At 48.9% G+C, this 21,771-nt stretch overlaps 1 protein-coding gene across 1 annotated transcript in view; it reads left to right on the forward strand.

The window, feature by feature from the left end:
- The first annotated feature begins 21,140 nt into the window (after positions 1-21,140).
- Positions 21,141-21,771, forward strand: part of LOC146207297 (protein DENND6B) — a 50,807-nt gene continuing 50,176 nt past the window's right edge. The window contains exons 1-2 of the mRNA XM_084583663.1: positions 21,141-21,337; positions 21,529-21,567. Of these exons, the coding sequence (XP_084439789.1) occupies positions 21,176-21,337; positions 21,529-21,567 (201 nt within the window). The 5' untranslated portion in view covers positions 21,141-21,175. The remainder of the gene's footprint in view (positions 21,338-21,528; positions 21,568-21,771) is intronic.

The following is a 21,771-nucleotide window of genomic DNA, read 5'->3' on the forward strand; positions in this document are numbered from 1 at the left end:
TGACAAGGATAAACACGCTAGACTGAGGCGGTAAAGTCACGTGCTCCGCCAAGACGCGTACCGTGCAAACTTGGGGCTTTATTTACGCCAAAGTATATCGAGGTCGACGAAGCGTGAGGCGGCGGTCGGTAAAGTCTATTACAGCGATACAATCGCTCAAAATATCCATGCTGAGAATAATGTCTGGAACAATTCGATAGTACAACGAAGGTGACCGGGCACGTGAGGCCGTTAATCTCAATACAAGCAGTGCATCAGCCGATTGGTCTCACGAGGTGGCCTCCAGCGGTCATGATATCGGAGCCATCCCACTGCGTCGTTACCTTGCGGAGTCAGCGGCATAGCTCCCCACTCATAACAGAATAGTCTGCACTGGTGTCAACGAGTGCCGTCGCGTCGTATCCGTCGATCACATCAAAATTATGGTACACTGTGCAGGGAGGGTCGTTGGAAGCTCCATCGGTAAGTTCGCCGAGAAGTTAGACGCGAAGTTCGTCGGGATGGTCATCGAGAAGGTCGTCGGAAAGGTCGTCGGTTCGCGTTGGGGAACTGGGCGAGGCACGTGGAGGCTCTTTAACAGGAACGGGTTCGGCAACGCCACCTCCAGACGTCGCCGGGCTTTGTTTTCCCGACGAAGGGAGAGGTTTTGGGCTTTGTTTTCTCAACGAGGGGAGAGGTTTTCCCGCCGATTGCTGCGAAGGGGGAAAGGGGGGGGGGGTGCGGTAGAGAGCGAAGGTCGCGACGTGAAGACCGGTCGGGTTGCGGTGAACGGCGCAGATATTCCGCGATGCCACGGGGCTGCTCGCCTAAGGTTTTTGGAGGACAACGATATCTATCCGAACACCATGATCGGATTTAGAGCGTATTTGGCCGCATGCGATGTCATGTTACAGCTAAAAGAACAAATAATATACAGTTCAACAGTAGACACCAGGGTGATTGTTGGTCTAGACGTGCCAAAAGCTTGATAACGTGAAGCACTCGGCTATTCTGCAGAATCTCAGTGCATGGACGTAGGAGAATTCGCACGTACAACTACATACGCGATTTCCTCAGTGATAGAATGGCAACTATCAGTATGGGGGGACACACAGTAGAAGGTATTCGACTGGGAAACAAAGCCACACCGCAGGGATCGGTGTTGTCCCCGACCCAGTTTAATATCGCTATGCTTGGCCTCTCCGCAAAACTAGAGGAAATCCAGGGACTACACCATACATTATATGCAGATGATCTGATTCTGTGGATGTGCAGGGGAAGTGACGTAGAAATTGAACACACACTCCAGCGAGCAATCGATGTTATAGAAAGATACAACCAATCGGGCTGACATGTTCTGCCTCACAGTCCTCGCCTGACCTGTGAGCACGAAAAGATCCTGGGCCCATCTACTTCCACCACAGATATCAATTGCCGCGTCCGGCAACATTCCTTTACTTCCTCTTTGATTATTTTTAATAAACCACCACCAAGAACTCGCTTACAGGTTCACCTGATGAATGAACCGAGTATGTTCCGAAACTTTGTGTCCCATGTAGCACCGAACATTAGTATAATGCTATAAAACTGTTATCTAAGTTGCCTGAATGTTGGCAAACATTCTGTGACATAAAACTAATATTAGTAGAACATTCATAAGAAACATTTTACTAATGTTGACTTGAATTTTATGATAATGTTATATAATGTTTTGTTACATTATAAACCTTACTTTAATGAAACAAGTTTCTCCTAAATGTTAAATATGATGCTTGAGCACATCATATCCAAGCTCGTCTCAGTTTCCGAGGTGACCAGCTCATCGATCAAGACCAATAACTACATAGAAGATGCAGAGGAAGTTGCAATCGCCCTTGCAGTTAAACACGCCAGAAACCAAGGTAGAAAACACATAATACTGAGCGATTCCCAAAAGGCCTGTCGTTCCTTCCTCCTGGGGCGCGTATGCAAACAGGCACACCGAATAATGGAGCAGGAAAAAAAGACGGGCAACATGAAGCACACAATCATGTGCATACCGGCACACGAGGGAATCGACGGCAATGAGGCTGCTGACAGAATACCCCGAGGGCATACTTTCCGGGCACCTGCGTCAGCTGCCCCAGAGCCTTCAACCCCTCTCACATACGGGGAACTAATACAATACTTCAAATGAGAAAGAAAGTACGATACGCAGAACCGCACAATGACTTCAGCAGGCAGGAGGCAGTAACCTGGATGAACATACAGGCTAGGACATTCCAAAACCTAGCAAAGTACCACAAAATCTGGCCCGAAAAATTAAAAAATAACACATGCACTGCATGCGGTGAAGTCTCGGACATCCTTCACACATGATATGGAAATGCAAAGAGCAATTAGAGAAATATAAAGCTCGAGCGCTCAGCCAAGCGGAGTGGGAGGCAGAGCTGGCCCACACGGGTCTCTCTGAGCAGCGCAGCCTGCTCACCAGGGCCCGGGAGACAGCCCAGGCCAATGGTATCCTGGTCTGAGGAAACCACCCACGCTATTCCGTTAAACAATTAAAGTTTACTCTCTCTCTCTCAGTTTTCGTCGAAGAAAATCAGATTATTACTGACGCACAACTCATTTTCCACAAAGGACTATCAACTGTAACACAACTACTAGAAACAGTTCATGACCTTGCATATCTGCTCTCATGAAGGAAGGAAAGAACTTAGGAGAGGCCCTGACGTCATTTTTTTGAAGCCGGCGCAGCCGCGCCGCGACCGGACGCTGCAACATCTCTCCTCCTTCTTTACCCTCCGCTTTTCTTTCTCCGCGACGCTCACGTACCTAGATGGAGGCGAAACGAAGTGGCGTCCGTGTGCTGTGCGATGTCAGCGCACGTTAAAGATCCCCAGGTGGTCAAAATTACTCCGTAGCCCTCCACTACGGCTCCCCTTTCTCTCTTTCCACTTTCACTCCCACCTTCCTCCCTTCCCTTACAGCGCGGTTGTGGTGTCCACAGAAAACAAGTGAGACAGTTACCGCGCCTTTCCCTTCCTATAAATAAATCAATCAGTTAGGGCCATTAGCAACGCTGTTGCTAGTGGCCCGAGTTTTCATAGCAACAGCGTCGCCGTTGCTAGTGGCCCGACTTGGCTAACCCTAAATTTTGACGTCACTTCCGCCACACTTTCTCCGATGCATTGGGAATGGCAAGGGCCTCTCCCATGGAAAAAGGAAAGAACTTAGCAGAGGCCCTGACGTCATATTTTTGAAGCCGGCGCGACCGCGCCGCGACTGCACGCTGCAACGTCTCTCCTCCTCCTTCACCCTCCGCATTTTCTTTCTCCGCGACGTTCACGTACCTAGGGCCCTTAGCAACGCTGTTGCTAGTGGCCCGAGTTTTCATAGCAACAGCGTCGCCGTTGCTAATGGCCCGACTTGTCTAACCCTAAATTTTGACGTCATTTCCGCCACACTTTCTCCAATGCATTTGGAATGGCAAGGGCCTCTCCTAAGTTGTTTCCTTCTTCCATGGCCTCTCCTAAGTTGTTTCCTTCCTCCATGTCTGCTCTAGACAGGCAAGGCCAAATTAACATTTTTCTCGACTTTGAAAAAGCCTTCGATCGCGTATCCCATGCCTGGCTTGGATTGAAGCATATCTATCTTATGCTTCTATATATATATATCTATCTATATATAGACCTTTTTAGGCTTTTTAGTTTCGATACAGTGCCTAGAATATCTAGGCACTATAGTTTCGATGCCTGTGTGCAGCCATCTTAGTTTGATGGTGGCGCCCCGTATGAGCCCAACTGAGAACGTCCGCTCCGGCTCCTCTTACGCCATCTTGGGCTGTGCTGTGCGTGTTGCTGCGGTGCGGCAGTGTAAAAGTGCTGTTTCGCGGTGCTCGTGAAAGCTATCCGACACCTTGGTGCTATTTGTGCTTTGTTTGAGCGCGCCAGCAAACCGTATACCATCCGTTTGACATAGCGGCAGCTGTTGGAAACAGCACTAGCGGCCGGGGTGACTGCGAAGGACTGCGCTCCACTTCCGCAATGAGGATGTATCTGTTATATCTTTCACGATACATGTATTTTCAATTATATTTTATAATCGAAATGGTAGCTGCACACACAAACACAGAGAATGGACCGTACGGGCAGCTACCGAACGCGGAATGAAGATACTACGCAAGATGCTTTCCAGTTATCGCCGCATTAATTTAACATGAAGTGCGACCCATTTTGATATAGGATCGAGCTGTCCTGCTTCAAAAATGTATACTTTCAAGTTAAACCACGGTTCAAGACCAGCACATAAAAGAAGTATCAAAGTACCATCCGTCGACGTTTTTATAAAGCCTTGGTGTTCGCTTGTGGCGCATCAACATCGTATACCCCCGTCCCGTACCAGCATCGTTTGCACGACGTATTCTTGAGCGAAACGTCGAAAAACGTGCGCTCTCAGCTGCACCATGAAAGAAGACGACAAATTCGCAGCACATACAGCAGCGCTTACGAAAGCGGCCCTGCCCGCTGGCGCGGCGGTCTACGGCACTCTCGTCGAGCGTCGCTAGGCCTAAATTGTTTCGCATCGAAGGCACACCCGACGACGCTTTGTAATTGCTCAGCGCTAGAGTAAATGGTCTCTCATGGAACTGTCTTACTGCCGATCCTATAGTATCAGTAAAAGAAAGATGTAAATTTCGGTGACGCCTTAGCAGCGGAGCCAGCGTGCAGACGATGCTGCGTCGCGTAACCTACTGTAACATCACATAGATGTCCTGCTTCTTCTGAGTTGTTATCGCAAGGCCGGCTATCCCTGCGATTGTTTCGCGCTTCGCATGCATTTCGTCCGTCGAGCGCACATGCATCTCCTCTGTGCCCGATCACCTGAAAACACGTCAGAAATTTGCTTTGGTGCAAGACGACGACCACGGTATATTAAAAAAAAAAACTGACGAATTCCACAGCAACGGCCCTTGATCTATCCGGGATGGCTAGTGCTGCATACAGTAAATGTCAAAGGGTGCTCGTGTGTGTTTACTGTTGATCTGCTACGTCTGCTCGCAAACATGGTTTCCAATCGTTCTACATCATTCCTTTACGACCAAGAAGGTGCCTGAAAGATCATATAATATGCTTGAAACTTGAAAAAAATGTATAGAAATTTTGTACAGTTGTGTTATCGGCAGCGGTTTTTAAAATTTTTGTTAAAACCATTGTTCATTTTTGACGCAGTGAGCAGAAACTGTGCTGGCCACAATGATAAATTTGATGATGGCGGCGAACCAGTGGGAAGCGCGTTACCCTGCTCAGCTTTCCCTCTAGAGTCTGTGTATTAACTTTATGGGTGAAACGGTCTATATACCAGGCCGTCAGCATAGACGATGTGCTTTCCAATTTTTCATCAATTGAGTATTGCGTCCCGCAGGGCTCAGTTTTCGGGCCGCTCCTTTTTTGGCTTCATTAATAAAATCACTGCTGACATGACAGTAAAATTAAAGCTTTTTGCAGATGGCTGCATAATCTATCGCGAAATATCCACTTCTTATTACTATAGGTAACCTTAAACTGCAGACCTGGTGTTCCACATAGCAAATGGCCATTACGCTAAAAAAACTGTTGCAATGACTAACTCGAAAGAAAGAACCACCTTTAAATACCAAATCGGAAACCATTATCTAGCAACAGTGACAACTTTTAAAGGACTACAGACACCAAATTGTGGTGGCATTTTTATTCTTAATGATCCGTAAATCATTACTGTATATCAATCTGCACGCAGTTTTCGGTTACGACCGCTAAATAATGTTCAACTGAATTTTCTTTTCTCACTATAGTATCGGTTTCGATATCAGAGAGGTGAGTGTGACGGCAGAATCATGTCGATGCGCGGCATGAAAAAAAAAAAGCGATATAATCGCTCATTCTTCACTTGTAATGATTCTTGCTCTTGAGGTAGGCTGGCTTTATCATTGTAGTGAATTCAAATGACATAGCAATGCTTATATCGCTGTATTTTCATCCCTCGCGTGACTAGACTTGACTGGGACGTCACAGCCATCGCTCGGCTGTTGAAGCCGAAACAGATGAGAAACGAAATTCGATTATAAATTATCTAGCAGTCGTAGGCAAATGTGACGTGGTGATCCGTATACAGTAATGTCCCAGGCATCATTACAAATGCTAAAACACGAACCCAAAAATGAGGTGTCTGTAGTCCTTTAAGTATCTGGGAATCATAATCACACCTGACCTTAGTTGGAACCAGCACACAGACTATTATATATAAAGCAATGCAGCGACTGGGATATTTAAGAAGAACCCTCGGAAAGTCCTCGCCTAAAATAAAATTACTAGCAAACAAAACTTACGTGACATCGATTTAGGAATACGCAGCCACCGTATGGGATCTCTTCACAAAAAGAGACATAGTGAAACTAGAAAATGTTAAGCGCAAATCCGCGAGGTTTTTAACTGCTACAGTCTGCACATATCCCCAACTTGTCTCTTGCAGACTGCTAACTTTGAAACACTGGAATCACGTTGAGCCCGTGAAAGAATAAAGTTTTATTACCTAGTGCACAATGACAAAACACGAATAGACAAAAATCGATACATTCAATCCGCAAATGCGCTTACTGCTTTATCATTCCATAGCAAAAAGGTAAAGAATTTCACGTGTAAACCCAACGTGTTCAAAACTCTTTTTTTTTCCCAGGACGACACGTAACTGCCAAACTGTTGAATGCTCCACTCTTGATGCGTTAACAGGTGCACTCTTGAGTAAAAATCAAAGTTTATTGTAATATGCTGTGAACCTGTACCCCGGCCATACCCACCCATCTTTAACCTATTGTAAAAAGAACCATGCACATCTTGTCTTTGTCAACAATCTGCTATCTTGATGTGCACTTTCTTGCCATGTACACATTCTGTGTGGTTATGGCCACCCGCTTTAAGGTTGGCAGTACTTCTAAAATAAAATAAATAAGTAAATACTTGAATCATAACTATAAATCGACATAGCATATATATTTCAAACACTGAGTCCTAGCACTTTTGCCCCTTTTTCTTCCAGTAACCAAGTGTTTTTTCATTAACACTTATTTGCAACTAGAGCTTTGAGGTGATGCCTTACTATAAAGCCGTGTACTATAATGCACAACTCACAGCGCCTAAAAATATATTGGTTAATATCCACACATTATATCATTTAATGTCTTATTAATATTGTATGTGGATATGCTGTGGGCATTATGTGGGTGTCCACACGTGTCAAAATGGGCATTCTGTGGATTCATTAATAAAAAGACTAGCGCATATACCACAGACACAGACATAGGAGAAGACAGGACAAGCGCTCGTCCTGTCTTCTCCTATGTGTGTGTCTGTGTTATATGCGCGTCTTTTTATTAATGATGACACATCAACTTTTTATTAATGATGACACACCAACAAGCTCAGATCTCTGCCTTGATTCTGTGGATGTTATGGCAATATAATATCAACTTTTGTAAATGTCAAATATGGACATCAGATATCTAGTTGTGGATGTCCACTGAATGTCTACTGAATACGAAATGGTTTGCTAGGTATATTTTGTTAGAAAGTTTTGCTTATCTGAATGCAACTATCACTCATGGAACATCCGTCGGCGATGAATATAAAAGGATAACTCTATGCTATTTGTTTAGAGGTGAGTGTAGGAATTGGAGTTGTGCTATGTTGTCGTCTTTGCAAAGCGTGCAAGCTGTGTATCATCGCGAGCTGTGGGCCTACATGCTCGTGAAAGGTTGCTCTACATTTTGACGAATGTTATGTTTGATACATATTAGATATATGTTGTTAATATTTATGGAAGCATTATACAAACCTTTATATGTAACATTGGTAAAACATTAAAAAAAGACATTAATGTTCGACTTAAGCAAAAATGTAACATTGCTCTAATATTTCGGTGCTACGGTGTTTTTCTTCCCTTTTTTGTTGCCGTTCTTGTCTATCACATTAAGTTGCAAGAATGTAGCGGTAATCCGGGCCGGTTGTTACATTACATGAAGCTAGCAGCGCAACAGTCAGCATGCTAAAAGCCAGCAGATAAATATATTTCTTACCTTTAATTTGAAGGTTTTCGACGGCGTGCTGATGCTTGTCTGCGCAACGTACCGGGCTGTTACTTGGATCTCATCACACGAAGTTATCTCCTTCACGTCGTGTACATGGCCTGCTTCAAAGAGCTTCGTTCCTTTCCTGATGTTTGCGCCTCGAAAGAATATTTCAGCACCATGAACAGGTCCAAATCCCGCTGCTAGAATCAGCTGCACATCGCTAGCAGACGACATCCTTGCGGAGACGCGGAGGGAGCTTGACAGGAAAGAGGAATCGGCCGCGTGGGGCGCTGAACGCAGTCTCTACGGTGGCGGCGCCTAGCGGGTGGGGTGCCCAGGTTAACCTTGGTACCACTACGGCCGGTACCAACGTTACTACCGGTACCACCTTTGCTGTATCACCAGTTCACCTTTGACGGCATCACGTTTTCCCTCTTATAACAACGTCGTCGATTGCAGCCTCGCCAATTTAATCGCTGCAAAGCCATGTCCATATAAGCCCAACCAAAGCAAAACGGGCTCGCCCAACTGGGCAGGGTCAAACCTAAACCTCAGTTATACCTCAGTCAATCTTCTTAATAATAATTGGTTCACAGGAAGGGAAAGGCACAGTATCTGTCACAATTGCGTCTGTGGACGCCTGAACCGCGCCGTAAGGGAAGGGAGGAAGGTGGGAGTTTAAAGTGCAAAGAGAGAAAGAGGAGCTGTAGTGGAGGGCTGCGGAGTAATTTCGACCACCTGGGGATCTTTAACGTGCGCTGACATCGCACAGCACACGGACGCCTCTTCGTCTCGCCTCCATCGAAACCCAGCCGCCGGGGTCGGGTTCGAACCCGGGTATTCCGGACAGTAGTCGGGCGTCTTACCACCTCAGCCATTTTTTTTACCACCACCTTGCGTGTCCCTGCGTAAAACCCATGGAGGAAGGAAAAATTAGGAGAAAGCGTGACGTCATGATGATGATGATGATGAGGTTTTTGGGGTATTTTTGGGGCAAGGATACTGGACGCGGGTTATGCCGGCCTACGTCGTGGCGGTACTCTTGGCGTCCAGGGGAAGGGGAGATGGGATGTCGGGAGGGGGAGGGGGGAGGTCATCGTCATGAAGCCGCTCTCGATGTCGTCTACATCTTCACCAGCGCCATGGTCCGCAGGTCCGGTGGGAGACAACAGATGAGCAGCCAGGCCGGACTCCTCCAGGAAGGCCAGCAGGAGCCGGTGGGCTGCCAGGGGTCTCCTGGCCGGAAAAAGCACCTGGTCCTCCGTGGCAGCAGGGAATCCGAGGGCCCGGTAGCCTGCCTCCATTTTTCGACGGTGGTGGGCATGTGCTGGGCATACACAAAGGAGATGCCCCAGCGTTCCTGCGTCGCCACAGGAGGGGCATGCAGGGGAGGGAGCCCGGCCACGGACGTACATCTCCGTGTAAGTCCAGGAGCCTCCGGTGCGGAGGCGTAGGAGCAAAGCTCTCTCCCTGCGGGCGAGCTTGACGGAGAGGCGGTGGAAAGTCCTCTCCTCGGCGATGCGCCGATCAGGGTGCTGCAGGGCCTTTACTTTCTTCTTGAGGGGGAGCCTGGGAAAATCAGACAGTGTCACCCGTTAATAATTAGAAGGGATTATTAACGCTGCGCCCTTAACGGTGCGCACACTCCCAGACACCCTTAGAGTGAGGGGGGGGGGGGGTAGCTGTTCCGGTCGCTAAGGAGATGCCCTCGACTTGCGTGGCAAGCTCAACTGGAGTTCAACTACCTTGTAGTGACAGAAGGGAGTGGCCGTTTGGTGCCCAACAGTCGCCGGTTCAAGCCAGAGTAAGGGTCGGAGTCAGAAGTAACAAACAAAACAAACTTTATAGACAGCAAGAGACGATACAGAGGAATACACAAACACTAAAATTGTACAGACGAGAGTTTCACAGAAAAACAAACGCTAAGCATGCAACTACAGAGGTATTCAATAACACAGAGGTTTTACAACACAGATCAAACACGAGAGTCACAACAACAAACACCAAATTGTTCACCGGGCACTGTTGCAGTCCGACGCCTCGAGAGTCACGATGTGGCCGCCATACAAGACGAGCGCCGCTCATTCGCAGGTGCGTGGGCTTGCCAGCAGCGGGTGATCCTCGGCAGTCAAGTTGTCGCACTTGCGAACACGCTGCAACCACTGAATGACTGACTGACTGACTGACTGACTGACTGACTGACTGACTACACAAGCGGCGCGGCCTCAATAAATAGAGCGCGCCACGTCTGTCTGTTAAGGCGCGCTAAGGCTAGCGCGCACATACACTTAGCTTCGCTGGTTAGAGCGCTCCCTTTTCCTCCCATCGAGCCGCGCGCTGTCATTGGCTAGGACCCGTAGAAAATTCTGGAGAGCTCTGGCATATTCCAGACTGATGAATCACCGTCATCGCCGGGTGATGAGAAAGAGGGAGACGGCGACGCGTACGAAGCTACGCGCTCTCTCGCGCGGGGAAGGAGGGTTTTCTCGAACTTTGTGGACGTTTGCATGCGGCGATGCGCGGGCCTCGCGCCGCGCCGGCTTAGTAAAAATGTACGCCGATTTCGTGACACTGCCCCTCCCTTAAAGAATATTATCATACAATATTCTCAATACACACGAACATCGGGCGCACATGCATGCGCTCACAAATTATATGGGGCAAATGTCCACATCACGCACATCCATTGCACAAATTTCACAAACTGCAGTAACACATTACAAAATTCACACCTCAATGCCATGAAGTTCACAAACATAGCAACACACTGTCGTCAGATACACATAGGAATCAACAACACAGAAACACAGTTATTCAAATGTGAAGCGCACAAACCCAAGGCATGCTTTCGCCTATATTTCCAAAAACGGCTTGTGGCTCTTCCTTCGAACAGGTGAGATCTTCTGAAACTACCTAGCGCGCCAGTTCTCTTTCTTACGAAGCACTGGCGCTTCTTTCTCACGCGTGTCCTGGCTCTTTTTCTGGTTCTAATGATACTTCTCATTCGCGATTTTATCTCGCTCCTCCCTCTACTCTTGAGTTCTGCTTTCCGATCGGAAGCTTGGCCAGAACTAGCGCTAACATGCCTAGGACCGCTTCTATTAGGCAGTCTCATTCCTTCCCGGCTGGTGATACATCCTTTGCACTTGCGCTTCCAGTCCTTCATGAACTTCTTCCTTGTTTGTATTCGTGAGCTTCCTTGCTCGACTTCACTTGCCTTGGCAGATTTGGATTCTTTTCTCTTCCTTTTCGCCTTCTTTTTTCGCACTGCTGGCCGAGGCAGGTTTGGTCCGGATTCACTTGCATGTTCAGGACATTGTGGTCTTGACGGAGCATCTCGTTGAGAATCATTTTGTGCTCCCTTAATTCTATCAATTTTCTTCCTTTTCTTTACGACCTTCACTCGTAACTTCTTAGGGCAGGGCTCCTTTTCTACTGGGAGTTCATTCTCCTCAAATTGTTTTACTTCTTGTTCCTCAAAGTTTTCTTTGAATTCTTTCACCGCAGTGCAGTCCTCGATTTCTTTCATATCTGACTCTATCAGTCTAGGATCTGCGCTGCCGTTCTCCTCCGAGAGAAAGGCTTCCTCATCTTCCTCGGTGGGAGGGGGTTTCTCATCTTTCTCAGTGCGAAGAACCTCCTCGGTAGTAGAGCCGTCGCTCAAATCCGGCTCTTGAATTCCTGGAAGAATGCTGTCTTCAGTTCCAGCTCTATTTGAGCTTTCGGGCTCGCTGTTATTTGACAGCTCTTCCTCTAGGTCACTCATGCCCTTAAGCATGGTGCAATCTGACGTGGAGCTAGAATTCTGACCTTCCTCTAGAGGTGAAGAGCACATGCATGAGCCTTCTGGCTCGACAACTGCCTTTGCAGCTTATGTACAACCTGTCCTCTCGGAGAGCACAATCTCATTTTCCTTATAAATTTTAGCTCCAGTAAAGTCTTCTGAAATTTCTGTTGCAGGAACACGCTGTTCCACAACCTCATTCTGGCTGCTGGAGCTAGTTTCTACAGCACCTGTGGCTGTCAATGAATCACTCGTTTCACTGTATGTCCTAATTTAAGGAAAGGTAACCACTGGAGGCTCGGTGATACCTTTCAAGCGCCGAACTTCAGCCAGCTTTTTGAGAAGGGTATCTCTCTCTTTTAAGAATTCTTTTTCTTTTTCTGCCTGCTTCCTGAGCCATTCTTTCTCTTTTCTGCTCGTTTCCTGAGCCACTCTTTCTTTCGTACTTCTTCTTGTCTCTTTGCCTCTGCTTGTTTCCTCTGCCATTCTCTCTCTCTTTCTTCTCTTTGCCTCTCTCTTTCTCAGCCTCTTCTCTTTCCTTCTTAGCCTGTTCTAGAACCTCCCTTTCTTTTCGGTCCACCCAATCTCGCAGTTCAGCTCCTTTAAGACCTTTCTCTAGGCCCAACGCAATAATCTCCTTGAGATTCATCTTCAATCTGAACTGCCTAATGCTAATACATAGCACTCTCAATGGACCTTACACAACCGCTTCAGTGCGGTACCTCTCGCTATCGCTCTGCTGCTACATAGTTTACGACCTCTTCGTAAACTCTTCCAACTCCCTCTCCGTCTTCTGAGCTCGAGTGCACCAAACGTCCTGTCGCGGACGCCAGAATAATTGTCACTCGTTAATAATTAGAAGGGATTATTAACGATGCGCCCTTAACGGTGCGTACACTCCCAGACACCCTTAGAGTGAGGGGGGTAGTTGTTCCGGTCACTAAGGAGATGCCCTCGACTTGCGTGGCAAGCTCAACCGGAATTCAACTACCTTGTAGTGACAGAAGGAGGTGGCCGTTTGGTGCCCAGCTGTCGCCGGTTCAAACCAGAGTAAGGGTCGGAGTCAGAAGTAACAAACAAAACAAACTTTATAGACAGCAAGAGACGATACAGAGGAATACACAAACACTAAAATTGTACAGACGAGAGGTTCACAGAAAAACATGCAACTACAGAGGTATTCAATAACTCAGAGGAGATCAAACACGAGAGTCACAAGAACAAACACGAAATTGTTCACCGGGCACTGTTGCAGTCCGACGCCTCGAGAGTCACGATGTGGCCGCCATACAAAACAAGCGCCGCTCACTCGCAGGTGCATGGGCTTGCCAGCAACGGGTGATCCCCGGGAGTCCAGTTGTCGCACTTGCGAACACGCCGCAACCACTGACTGACTGATTGACTACACAAGCGGCGCGGCCTCACTAAATAGGGCGCGCCGCGTCTGTCTCTTAAAGGCCCACTGTCCACCCTCCGGTCGAAAATATTTGCTTCCCCGGTGACTGTGAGACTTCGCCCCTAGAACGCAAGGCCGCAAAATGTATTTGAAAAAAGTAACTAATAACGCAGTTACAGCCACAGCAATCACCCGATTCTATCATGCCTCTCTCCTTCCGTTCCGTCGCAAAGGTTTTTCACTCTCCTGCCCGAGGTCGTCTAGCCTCCGCAATACAAATTCCCCTTCCTCCTCCGCGTTTGGCGGGAGGTGGGGCGTGGATCTCCGCGAGCGCAAAAAAAAACGGTCGAGGGAGCACGCGCCGCTGGATTGTCTGGTCGTGGCGAGGGAAAAGCGCGCTGCGAGCGGTAGACACCCATCCTTCTCCCGTCAGTCAGCGAGACGGACCAATAGACATCGTTCCCGGTACATACGTCATTGCTGTGGCCCGTCGGGCCAGCGCAGGAAACGGGGAAGCTGGCTTCCCAGAGGAGAACATGAGAGAGCTTTGAATTGTATTTTCGATGCTCTGCGGCGCGCGTGTCACTGTAGCATTTTGCACAGACTATCTCCGGTACCTGATCGAAACACTGGGCTCCTTTGCTTAAAAGGGCCTTCCCTGGACAGTGGCCCTTTAAGGCGCGCTAAGGCCAGCGCGCACACACAGCGCTCCCTTTTCCTCCCGTCGAGCCGCGCGACGGCATTGGCTAGGACCCGTAGAAAATTCTGGAGAGCTCTGGCATATTCCAGACTGATGAATCACCGTCATCGCCGGGTGATGAGAAAGAGGGAGACGGCGACGCGTACCACGGCCGGTCTCGAGGGAGAGAGAGAAGCGCTCTTCCAGACTGATGAATCACCGTCATCGCCGGGTGATGAGAAAGAGGGAGACGGCGGCGCGTACCACGGCCGGTCTCGAGGGAGAGAGAAGCGCTCTCTCCTTCGAGACCGGCCGTTCGAGTACAAAGCTACGCGCTCTCTCGCTCGGGGAAGGAGGGTTTTCTCGAACTTTGCGGACGTTTCCATGCGGCGACGCGCGGGCCTCGCGCCGCGCCGGCTAATGTGCGCCGATTTCGTGACAGACAGATACATCGTTAGATATACCTACGAGTCGCTTTGGGATGTTAAACCCCAAAAACCAACCAAACCAACCGACCACCCAACCTGATTGGAGTGGGCTGCTTTGGCGAGTGCGTCGGCCTCATCGTTGCCTTGGATTCCCGCTTGGCCCGGGATCCAGTGCGGTGTCAGAACAAAGCCGGCATCCTCCAGGGCCTGGAAGCGCGCTCGTAGGTGGCAAGCCGATAACTGGGAGCAGGACGGCTTGAGCAGGAGCTGCATTTCCGGCCTCGAGTCACACAGGATGGCATAGGGGCCTGAGGTCTGGCCGGTCTCCAGGTAGTCCGCCGAGCCGCCAGAAGGTAGTCCGCAGGTAGTCCCCGTCGGTTGGCCTGTCGGCGGCAGCAGGCGTCAACCTTCCGCCATTTGAACCAGTCCTGGGGGAGCTCCGTCAACTTGGCCGTGCGTTCCGCCCTTCGCCTAGCTGCTTGAAGGCCCAGCAGCCGGAGGTCAGGCTCCGGGGTCAGTCTGGGAACACGGCCAGACACGGTGACACTCTGGGCGCATTCTCCCAGGAGGGTCAGGAAGTCATCTGCATGAACATGGCCAGACACGGTGACACTCTGGGCGCATTCTCCCAGGAGGGTCAGGAAGTCATCTGCATGCTGGATACCTCTGGTCAGCTCCGTGAACTGTGACCACCTCGTTACCCGGTACACCCTGTCTCGTTGTCGATGCTGCTTGGTAGGTGTCAGGTAGATGGGGAAGTGGTCGGAGCCCGGGGAGTCTGCTGCTCGCTCCCAGGTGAAGAAGCAGGCCTTCGCCAGCAAGGCCAAGTCAAGGATAGACGAGCGTCGAGGACTGATGAAGGTTGGGGCCGTGGGCTTCAGGAACCGCAGGCCAGCAGTTGAGATGGCATCCAGCAGCTTCCTGCCCCTGGCATGAGGACGTCTGGCTGCCCCAGGCCCTGTGGTGGGAGTTATTCAGCATCATTACATAGGCGGCAGTGCAGGGCCGTGAGGCAGGAAGGATCCCATGGGACGCCCGGGGGGACGTAGACAGAGGCCACCGAGGTGTCTGTGTTGCCAAGATGGACACGGATGGCACAGATCTCGAGGTGGCCCAGGTCCTTGGCAGCGATATCTAGCACCGTGTGCGGGATGGAGTTGCGCATGTAGATGGCGGTGCGGGGTTGGTCCTGAGGATGGGATGGGTCCAGGCAGGGGGCGTCTGCACACGTTCCGAGGGTACAGCAGGACAGGCCAGAGTAGCCAGTGTAGCCCGGTAGGCGAGCAGATTCCGCAGGTATCCTGGTCTCCTGAAGCGCCAGGGCGTCGACGTTCAGGGTTCCCTGCAAAATCGGATATCGTAAGTCAGCCAGGCGAGCGCGTAGGGAATTCATATTCCATTTTAGGACGCGTGGCCTCTCTGTGGTTCTTCTACGGCTCGCCATGGTTAAGGAGAGAAGGGCTCTCTGCAGCGAGAGCTGCATCGTACAGCTTACGTGCCCCAGAGTTGGGGGGAAGCAGGGAGAGGAGGGTCTGGACCGCCAGTCGGATGGCAGCATGTCACGCCTGGTTGCACCGGATCCACCGTGGCAGGAGGCTTGGCAGGGCCTTGGGCTGCAGGACGAGGAGTTCTGGTCTTGAGGACCCCTGCATAGTTACCTTTTCCCCCAGGGGAGCAGTGGCTCCAGGGGGGCGTTGGCTCGGCTGCTGTGAGCGCAGCTCGGTGCGGATAGAGCGCCTTGCCTCTGGGTCGGGGTTCCTCTGTAGTGCGGTTGTCAACTTGCTCTGCTGTTTCCACCGTGGACAGGACGGGTCCGATGCCTTAATTGTGGCGTCCGCTGCAGTGGATGCACTTCGGAGCAGGGGCCGTACGTCCTTCCGGAGGTGGGACCCACTGCAGGTGGTGCAGCGTGTCGGACGGGTACAGGCAGACCTGGTGTGGTTGTATCCGCCGCAAAGGGGGCACATCAAGGGGCGGGCCATGAGGGGGCGGACGCGGAACCGCATCCCAGAGATGAGGACGTGGTTTGGAGGTGGGGCAGCAAACCGGACTGTCACGACTTGGTTGCTGCGTCTCAGCGTGACATCACGCGGCCAACCTTCGCAAGCCTTGCGCCGAGGAAGCCGTTTCCTCCTTCGTTTTTTCGCTCTTCCAGTCTGTCCCTATGAATTGATGTCGGTATGTTTTAATGCGCGCGTCTGCCTTGGGTCGCGCGGCTACAGTGAACTAGAATATATTCTAGTTCACTGTAGCGCGGCTATCTACTGTGGCCAGCATGGGTTATCGTGCCGATTCCCCGGTGCTGCGCGCGCGGGCGGCGCCGATTCGTGCATGCGCAGCGGTAGTAGATATCACCGCACGCTATCACGTGGAAACCGACTCTCTTCTTTTAATTTTTTATGACTTGGCTTCAAGAGTATTGCCGTGCGCTCCCTCATAGCTTTTACTTCCTCCATGGTAAAACCTCACTAAACCACGCTTTCCAAGCGAACCGAGGTCGACGTCCTTGTTACAGTGAACTAGAATATTCTAGTTCACTGTATCCTTGTGTACAATGACATGCTGATGCTCCTGCGGCCATTCCCCTTCGTATAAGGGGTATTAAATCAGGCCATCGTAAACAAAAGAATTCAGAGATAAGGAAAAAGAAGTCTTCGGAGTTCCAGCAAATTTTTTCCGTGGTTCAGCAGTTGGATGGATGGATGATGGATGGATGATAGTGGCTCTGCCCTTTGTATCGGACGGCAGCTTGCGCCGCCTAGCCAAAAAATTAAAAGAAATATATTTATCTCTTCCCCATTTTTAACTTCTAATTCGCCCGTATCTGCCCCCCTCCCTTTTTTTCCTCTCTTTATTCTCTTGACCTTTTCCACCAATCCTCTAACCTCTCTTTTGTTATCAGAACGCGTTCCTCATCCATTCGTCCATCTTCCCCAGCAAATCCCAGCGCTCTCTCCAGATCTGCCGCTTTTTCCGCGGGAAGGGCAGGACGAAGTTTTTGGCACTTTATAACAACATGTTCCGTTGTTTCCTCCTCAGTTCCGCACGCCGCGCATAATATATCTACTTCCTGAAATTTTTTCCTGTACGTTTTTGTTCTGAGGGCCCCTGTCCTAGCAGTCCTAGCCTCAAACAGCAATGAGCTCCCTCGTGAGTTGTCGAATAAACTTTCTTTATATCCTGTTTTCGAGTTCTATACATACCCAATGCTGATTTTCCTTGCATTCTTTCCTCCCACATTTTCCTTTCTGCCTCCTTTACCTGCTTTTCAATGCTGCTGTTTTGCTGCGGTGTATCTCCAAACTCTAGGTACTTAAATCTGAGCTTTCTGGTTCTGTTAGTCCATTTCGTATTCAGGCTTTTCATGAATAGGTGCTTGTACATTTTTCGTACCCACCTTGATTCCTCCATTTCGGTTAGTCTCTGATCATATTTTAGTTTGCTAATTGCCTCCCTAACCTCAAATGATGCCCAGCCCATATCTCCCTGGACTCCTTCATTAGGTGTGTTGCCATGTGCTCCCAATGCCAATCTACCTACCTTTCTCTGTCTGATTTCAAGGCCTGACTGTACTTCTGATTTCATGCACAGGACTGCATTTCCAAAAGTGAGTCCTGGTACCATAACACCCTTCCATACCCCTCTAACAACCTCATACCTGTTATAATTCCAGAGGGCTCTGTGTTTCATAATATCCGAACTCCTTTTCCCTTTGTCTATCGTAATTCTTTCATGCTTTTCTAGGTAATTTTTTCCTTCATTGATCCATATGCCCAGGTATTTATAGCTCTCCACATGTTCTACCTTGGTGCCTTGTATTTCCAGCACGTCCCCCCTTTCATCATTAAATGCCATTATTCCTGATTTTTCGCTGCTAAATTGCAGTCCCAGCTTTTCGCCCTCTTCTCCACAGATCTTAAGCAGCTCCTGTAACCCATCCCTCTTATCTGCCAGCAGTACAATGTCATCCGCGTACATCAATCCTGGTAGAACTTGTGTTACTTTCTGTCCTCCCTGCATATAAATTGCATCGAATCCCATATTACTTTCTCCAGGCGCCTTTCCATTTGGCTCATGTATATCATGAAAAGCAGCGGTGACAGTGGGCACCCTTGCCTAAGCCCCCTTTTTATTTTTGCTGGTTTTGCTGTTTCCGTCTCCCATACTATCACTGCCTCATTATCTGCATACACTTCTTGTATGAACTGAACCAGGTTTTTATTCAGGCCATATTCCTTCAACTGGTCCCACAGTTTTTTCTGATCTACATTGTCATATGCCCCTTTAATATCTAAAAACGCTATCCATAATGGTCTCTGACTTGCAGCTGCTGTTTCTATACACTGGGTAACCACAAATAAATTATTCTCTAGTCTTCTGTCCTTGCGGAAACCATTTTGTAGTTCTCCGAGGATATTCCCTCCTTCTGCCCATTCCTCCATCATTACTTTTACTAACTGCATTGCTACCCTGTATATAACTGATTTAACTGTGATTGGCCGATAGGACTTTATGTTATCTCTGCTTCCCTTGCCTTTGTATATTAGTCTCATCCTGCTTAATTTCCAATCTTTTGGTACTTGACCGCCCTTTATTGTTTGTTCAATCAACTGTCGTAATTTTACTTTGCTTTTTTGTCCTAATCTGGTAATCAATCCCATGGGTATGCTATCTGGTCCTGTCGCTGTTCCCAAGGGGACCTTCCGTTCTATTCTTTCCCATTCTCTTGCTGTCATCTCCTTGTATTCTTGCTCCTCGTCCCTGTGGTCCTCATTATTCTCCATTTCTTCTGCGGCATTCACTTCCAGACTGGCAAAGGCTGTTTCTATTGTGCGCCTAACATGTTCCTGTGCTTCCTCTCCCTCCACTCTTTTTCCTTCCTATGTGGTCAGTGAGTGTTGGACCCCTTCCGTCTTTTTTGCTTGTAGCCTTATGTGGTTCCAAAACCTCTTTGCAGCATTTTTATCTTTTTTACTTATGTCCATCATCCACTGGACCCCAGCTTTTCCTATTTTGATTTGGATTAAGGTTGACGCCTCCCTTTTTCTCTCAAGGTACTCCTCCCATTTGGATTCTACTTCCCTTGGTGTGGCTCCCCTCTTCTTTGCTAATCTGTGCTCTCTGGATGCCTCTTGACGCCTCGTTATGGCTGCTTTAACTTCAGCATCCCACCAGCTTTTTGGTTTGTATTTTCTCTTTCCTCTTCTAATCTTGCCTTTTTTTAGCTCTCTTTTAAATACTTCTACTAGGTCATCGTATGTCCATTCTCTATTTGGTTGTTGGTTTACTATGTCCTCAATGCGCTTTGACCCTTTTTCCAACTGCATATCATTGAGTTTCTGGTTGCTTTCACATACCTGCATTTTTGTTGCGGCCGCTGTCCCGCCAAATTGGAGTTTAATTCTTTTGTGATCGCTTCCTAAACTCTTCGTCCCTTCTTCATCAATTTCCATACCTACTAACCTGTCATACAGCTTGTGGGACATCAGACAATAGTCGATTGTGGAATAAGAGTTATTTCTTTCCCATGTTATTTTTCCCTCACACTTTATCTCTGAATTAACTATTGTGAGGTCCTGGGTTTCACAAAATGTTGCTAACATTTTGCCTGTCGTATCGGTAGCTCCATCAAAAAATTCCATATGTGCATTCATATCCCCTAAGATTATCACTTCCTTATTCTGGCCAAATTCCTCTATGTTTTTAGCTAAACATCTGAAATGTTCTGAATTTTCCTCATTCGAGTCATTTCCTGTTTTTAGGTAAACAAACCCTAGTACTGTATCTAGGTTTCCCACTCTACCCTGGAGTCATATATGTTCTCTGCAGCTTTCTGTTATCCTTTTCCAATCTTGGCCTTTGATTAGCGCCCCCAGGCCACCTCCTTTTCGGTCCTTCCCTTTTCTATTGCACCCCTGCCATGAGTATCCTTCAATGTGTGGAGGTTCTTCACTGTCTCTAAGGTGGGTTTCTGCTACACCATACACTACAAAATTTCCAGTTTGCAGCTGCTCCTGAATTTCATCCCATTTAATTCTACTTCTACCCCCTTGCATATTAATGAAGGCCAAATTTACGGGTTGTTTCTTTTTCCTCCTCCGTGCCTTCGTCCTGCCCTTCCTCCCTCCATCTTTGTCTTCTACTTCTCGGTATGCAGGGGCAATCTGCTCGCCTGTAAAAAAGCTAGCGCCCTTTGCCCCATCCGCAGCCCAAGCTGCCATCCCGCTGGTGCGGTGTAATGGATGCCATCAGGCGTGAAGGGGAGGTAGTTCCTATCCCCATGTATCACCCTGTTCACATCCATGACATCGCACCTGAGGGCCTTCCCTACCTCCCAGATCATCTCATTAGCCCTCAGTACTTGGTGTGCTACATACGGGCCTTGTCCCTTGACTGCCGGCACTGTGCACAGCACTATGTGCACATTCTCAGCTGTAGCCCGTAGCTTCGCCACCCCTGTTCTTATCTCCCTGCCTAGGTTTTGTCCCCTGTTCTTCAGCACGTCGTTTACTCCGGCATGGATGACTACCAGATTGTCTCCTTCTCTATTTTCCCACAGCATATCCCTTGTCCTCTCCACTACCTGCCCAAAACACTCGCCCGGACTGCTTTCCACTTGTACTTTCTCATTAAACTTCACTGTCTTTAAGACTGCCTTTTTAATTCTCGTGACATTAGAGCTCCCTACCACCCATACCCTCTTGCTGCCTTCTTGGTAGTTTCAGTTTCAGTTCTAGTTGATGTCGCTGGCAATAAGTTTTGGCGCTAATCGCGCATACTCGCGCCATGCGAATGAGATGGTTGCCATGGTGTGGTGAGTAAGATGGCGGAAGACGTTGAGGAAGCGGGAGCAGTTCCTAGCTGCTCGTCACGCCGAGGTGACAGTTCGGTGCTTCCGCGACTAGCAGCGTGCGAGAATCTCTCGAACTGGATCCACTGCATATGTGTTGTCGCTTTCGACCTGGAGTTGGGCCAGGCGATGGAGGTAGCGTCTCTCCGTGGCTTGTCACTCGCGGCTTGCTCCGGATTACCGGAACAGCCGCGCTTGCGCCAGCTTTCGGAAGGCTTTTTTGTCTGCTCGGCGTGAGAGTCACAGATTCGCGCAAAGCCGATTTTCAGTCTCCAGATTCAGTGCGACAGCGCTGGTGGTGATATTGGTGATGTGCTTAATTTCAGATGGTGCTACCGAGTGACGCGCAGCTTTCCGAGAAAGAGGTAAGGAAGTTGGAATCTCGTTAACGTTGGTCGAAACAAAGGGAACATTGCTTAAGCGGAAGATTGTTTCAGTACACTCTTGCAAATGTTCCCCTTTATCCCATTTGAGCGGAAATTGAAATTATTTTCTGAATACAGCGAGGAATGTATTGGATCGTAGATCGTTTCGGTTTCTTGCGCGTAACAAGTGCCGCTTGTTTTTGT

Source organism: Amblyomma maculatum, chromosome 1, assembly GCF_055883805.1.
Source record: "Amblyomma maculatum isolate TAMU_Amacu chromosome 1, ASM5588380v1, whole genome shotgun sequence".
Lineage (NCBI taxonomy): Eukaryota > Metazoa > Arthropoda > Arachnida > Ixodida > Ixodidae > Amblyomma > Amblyomma maculatum.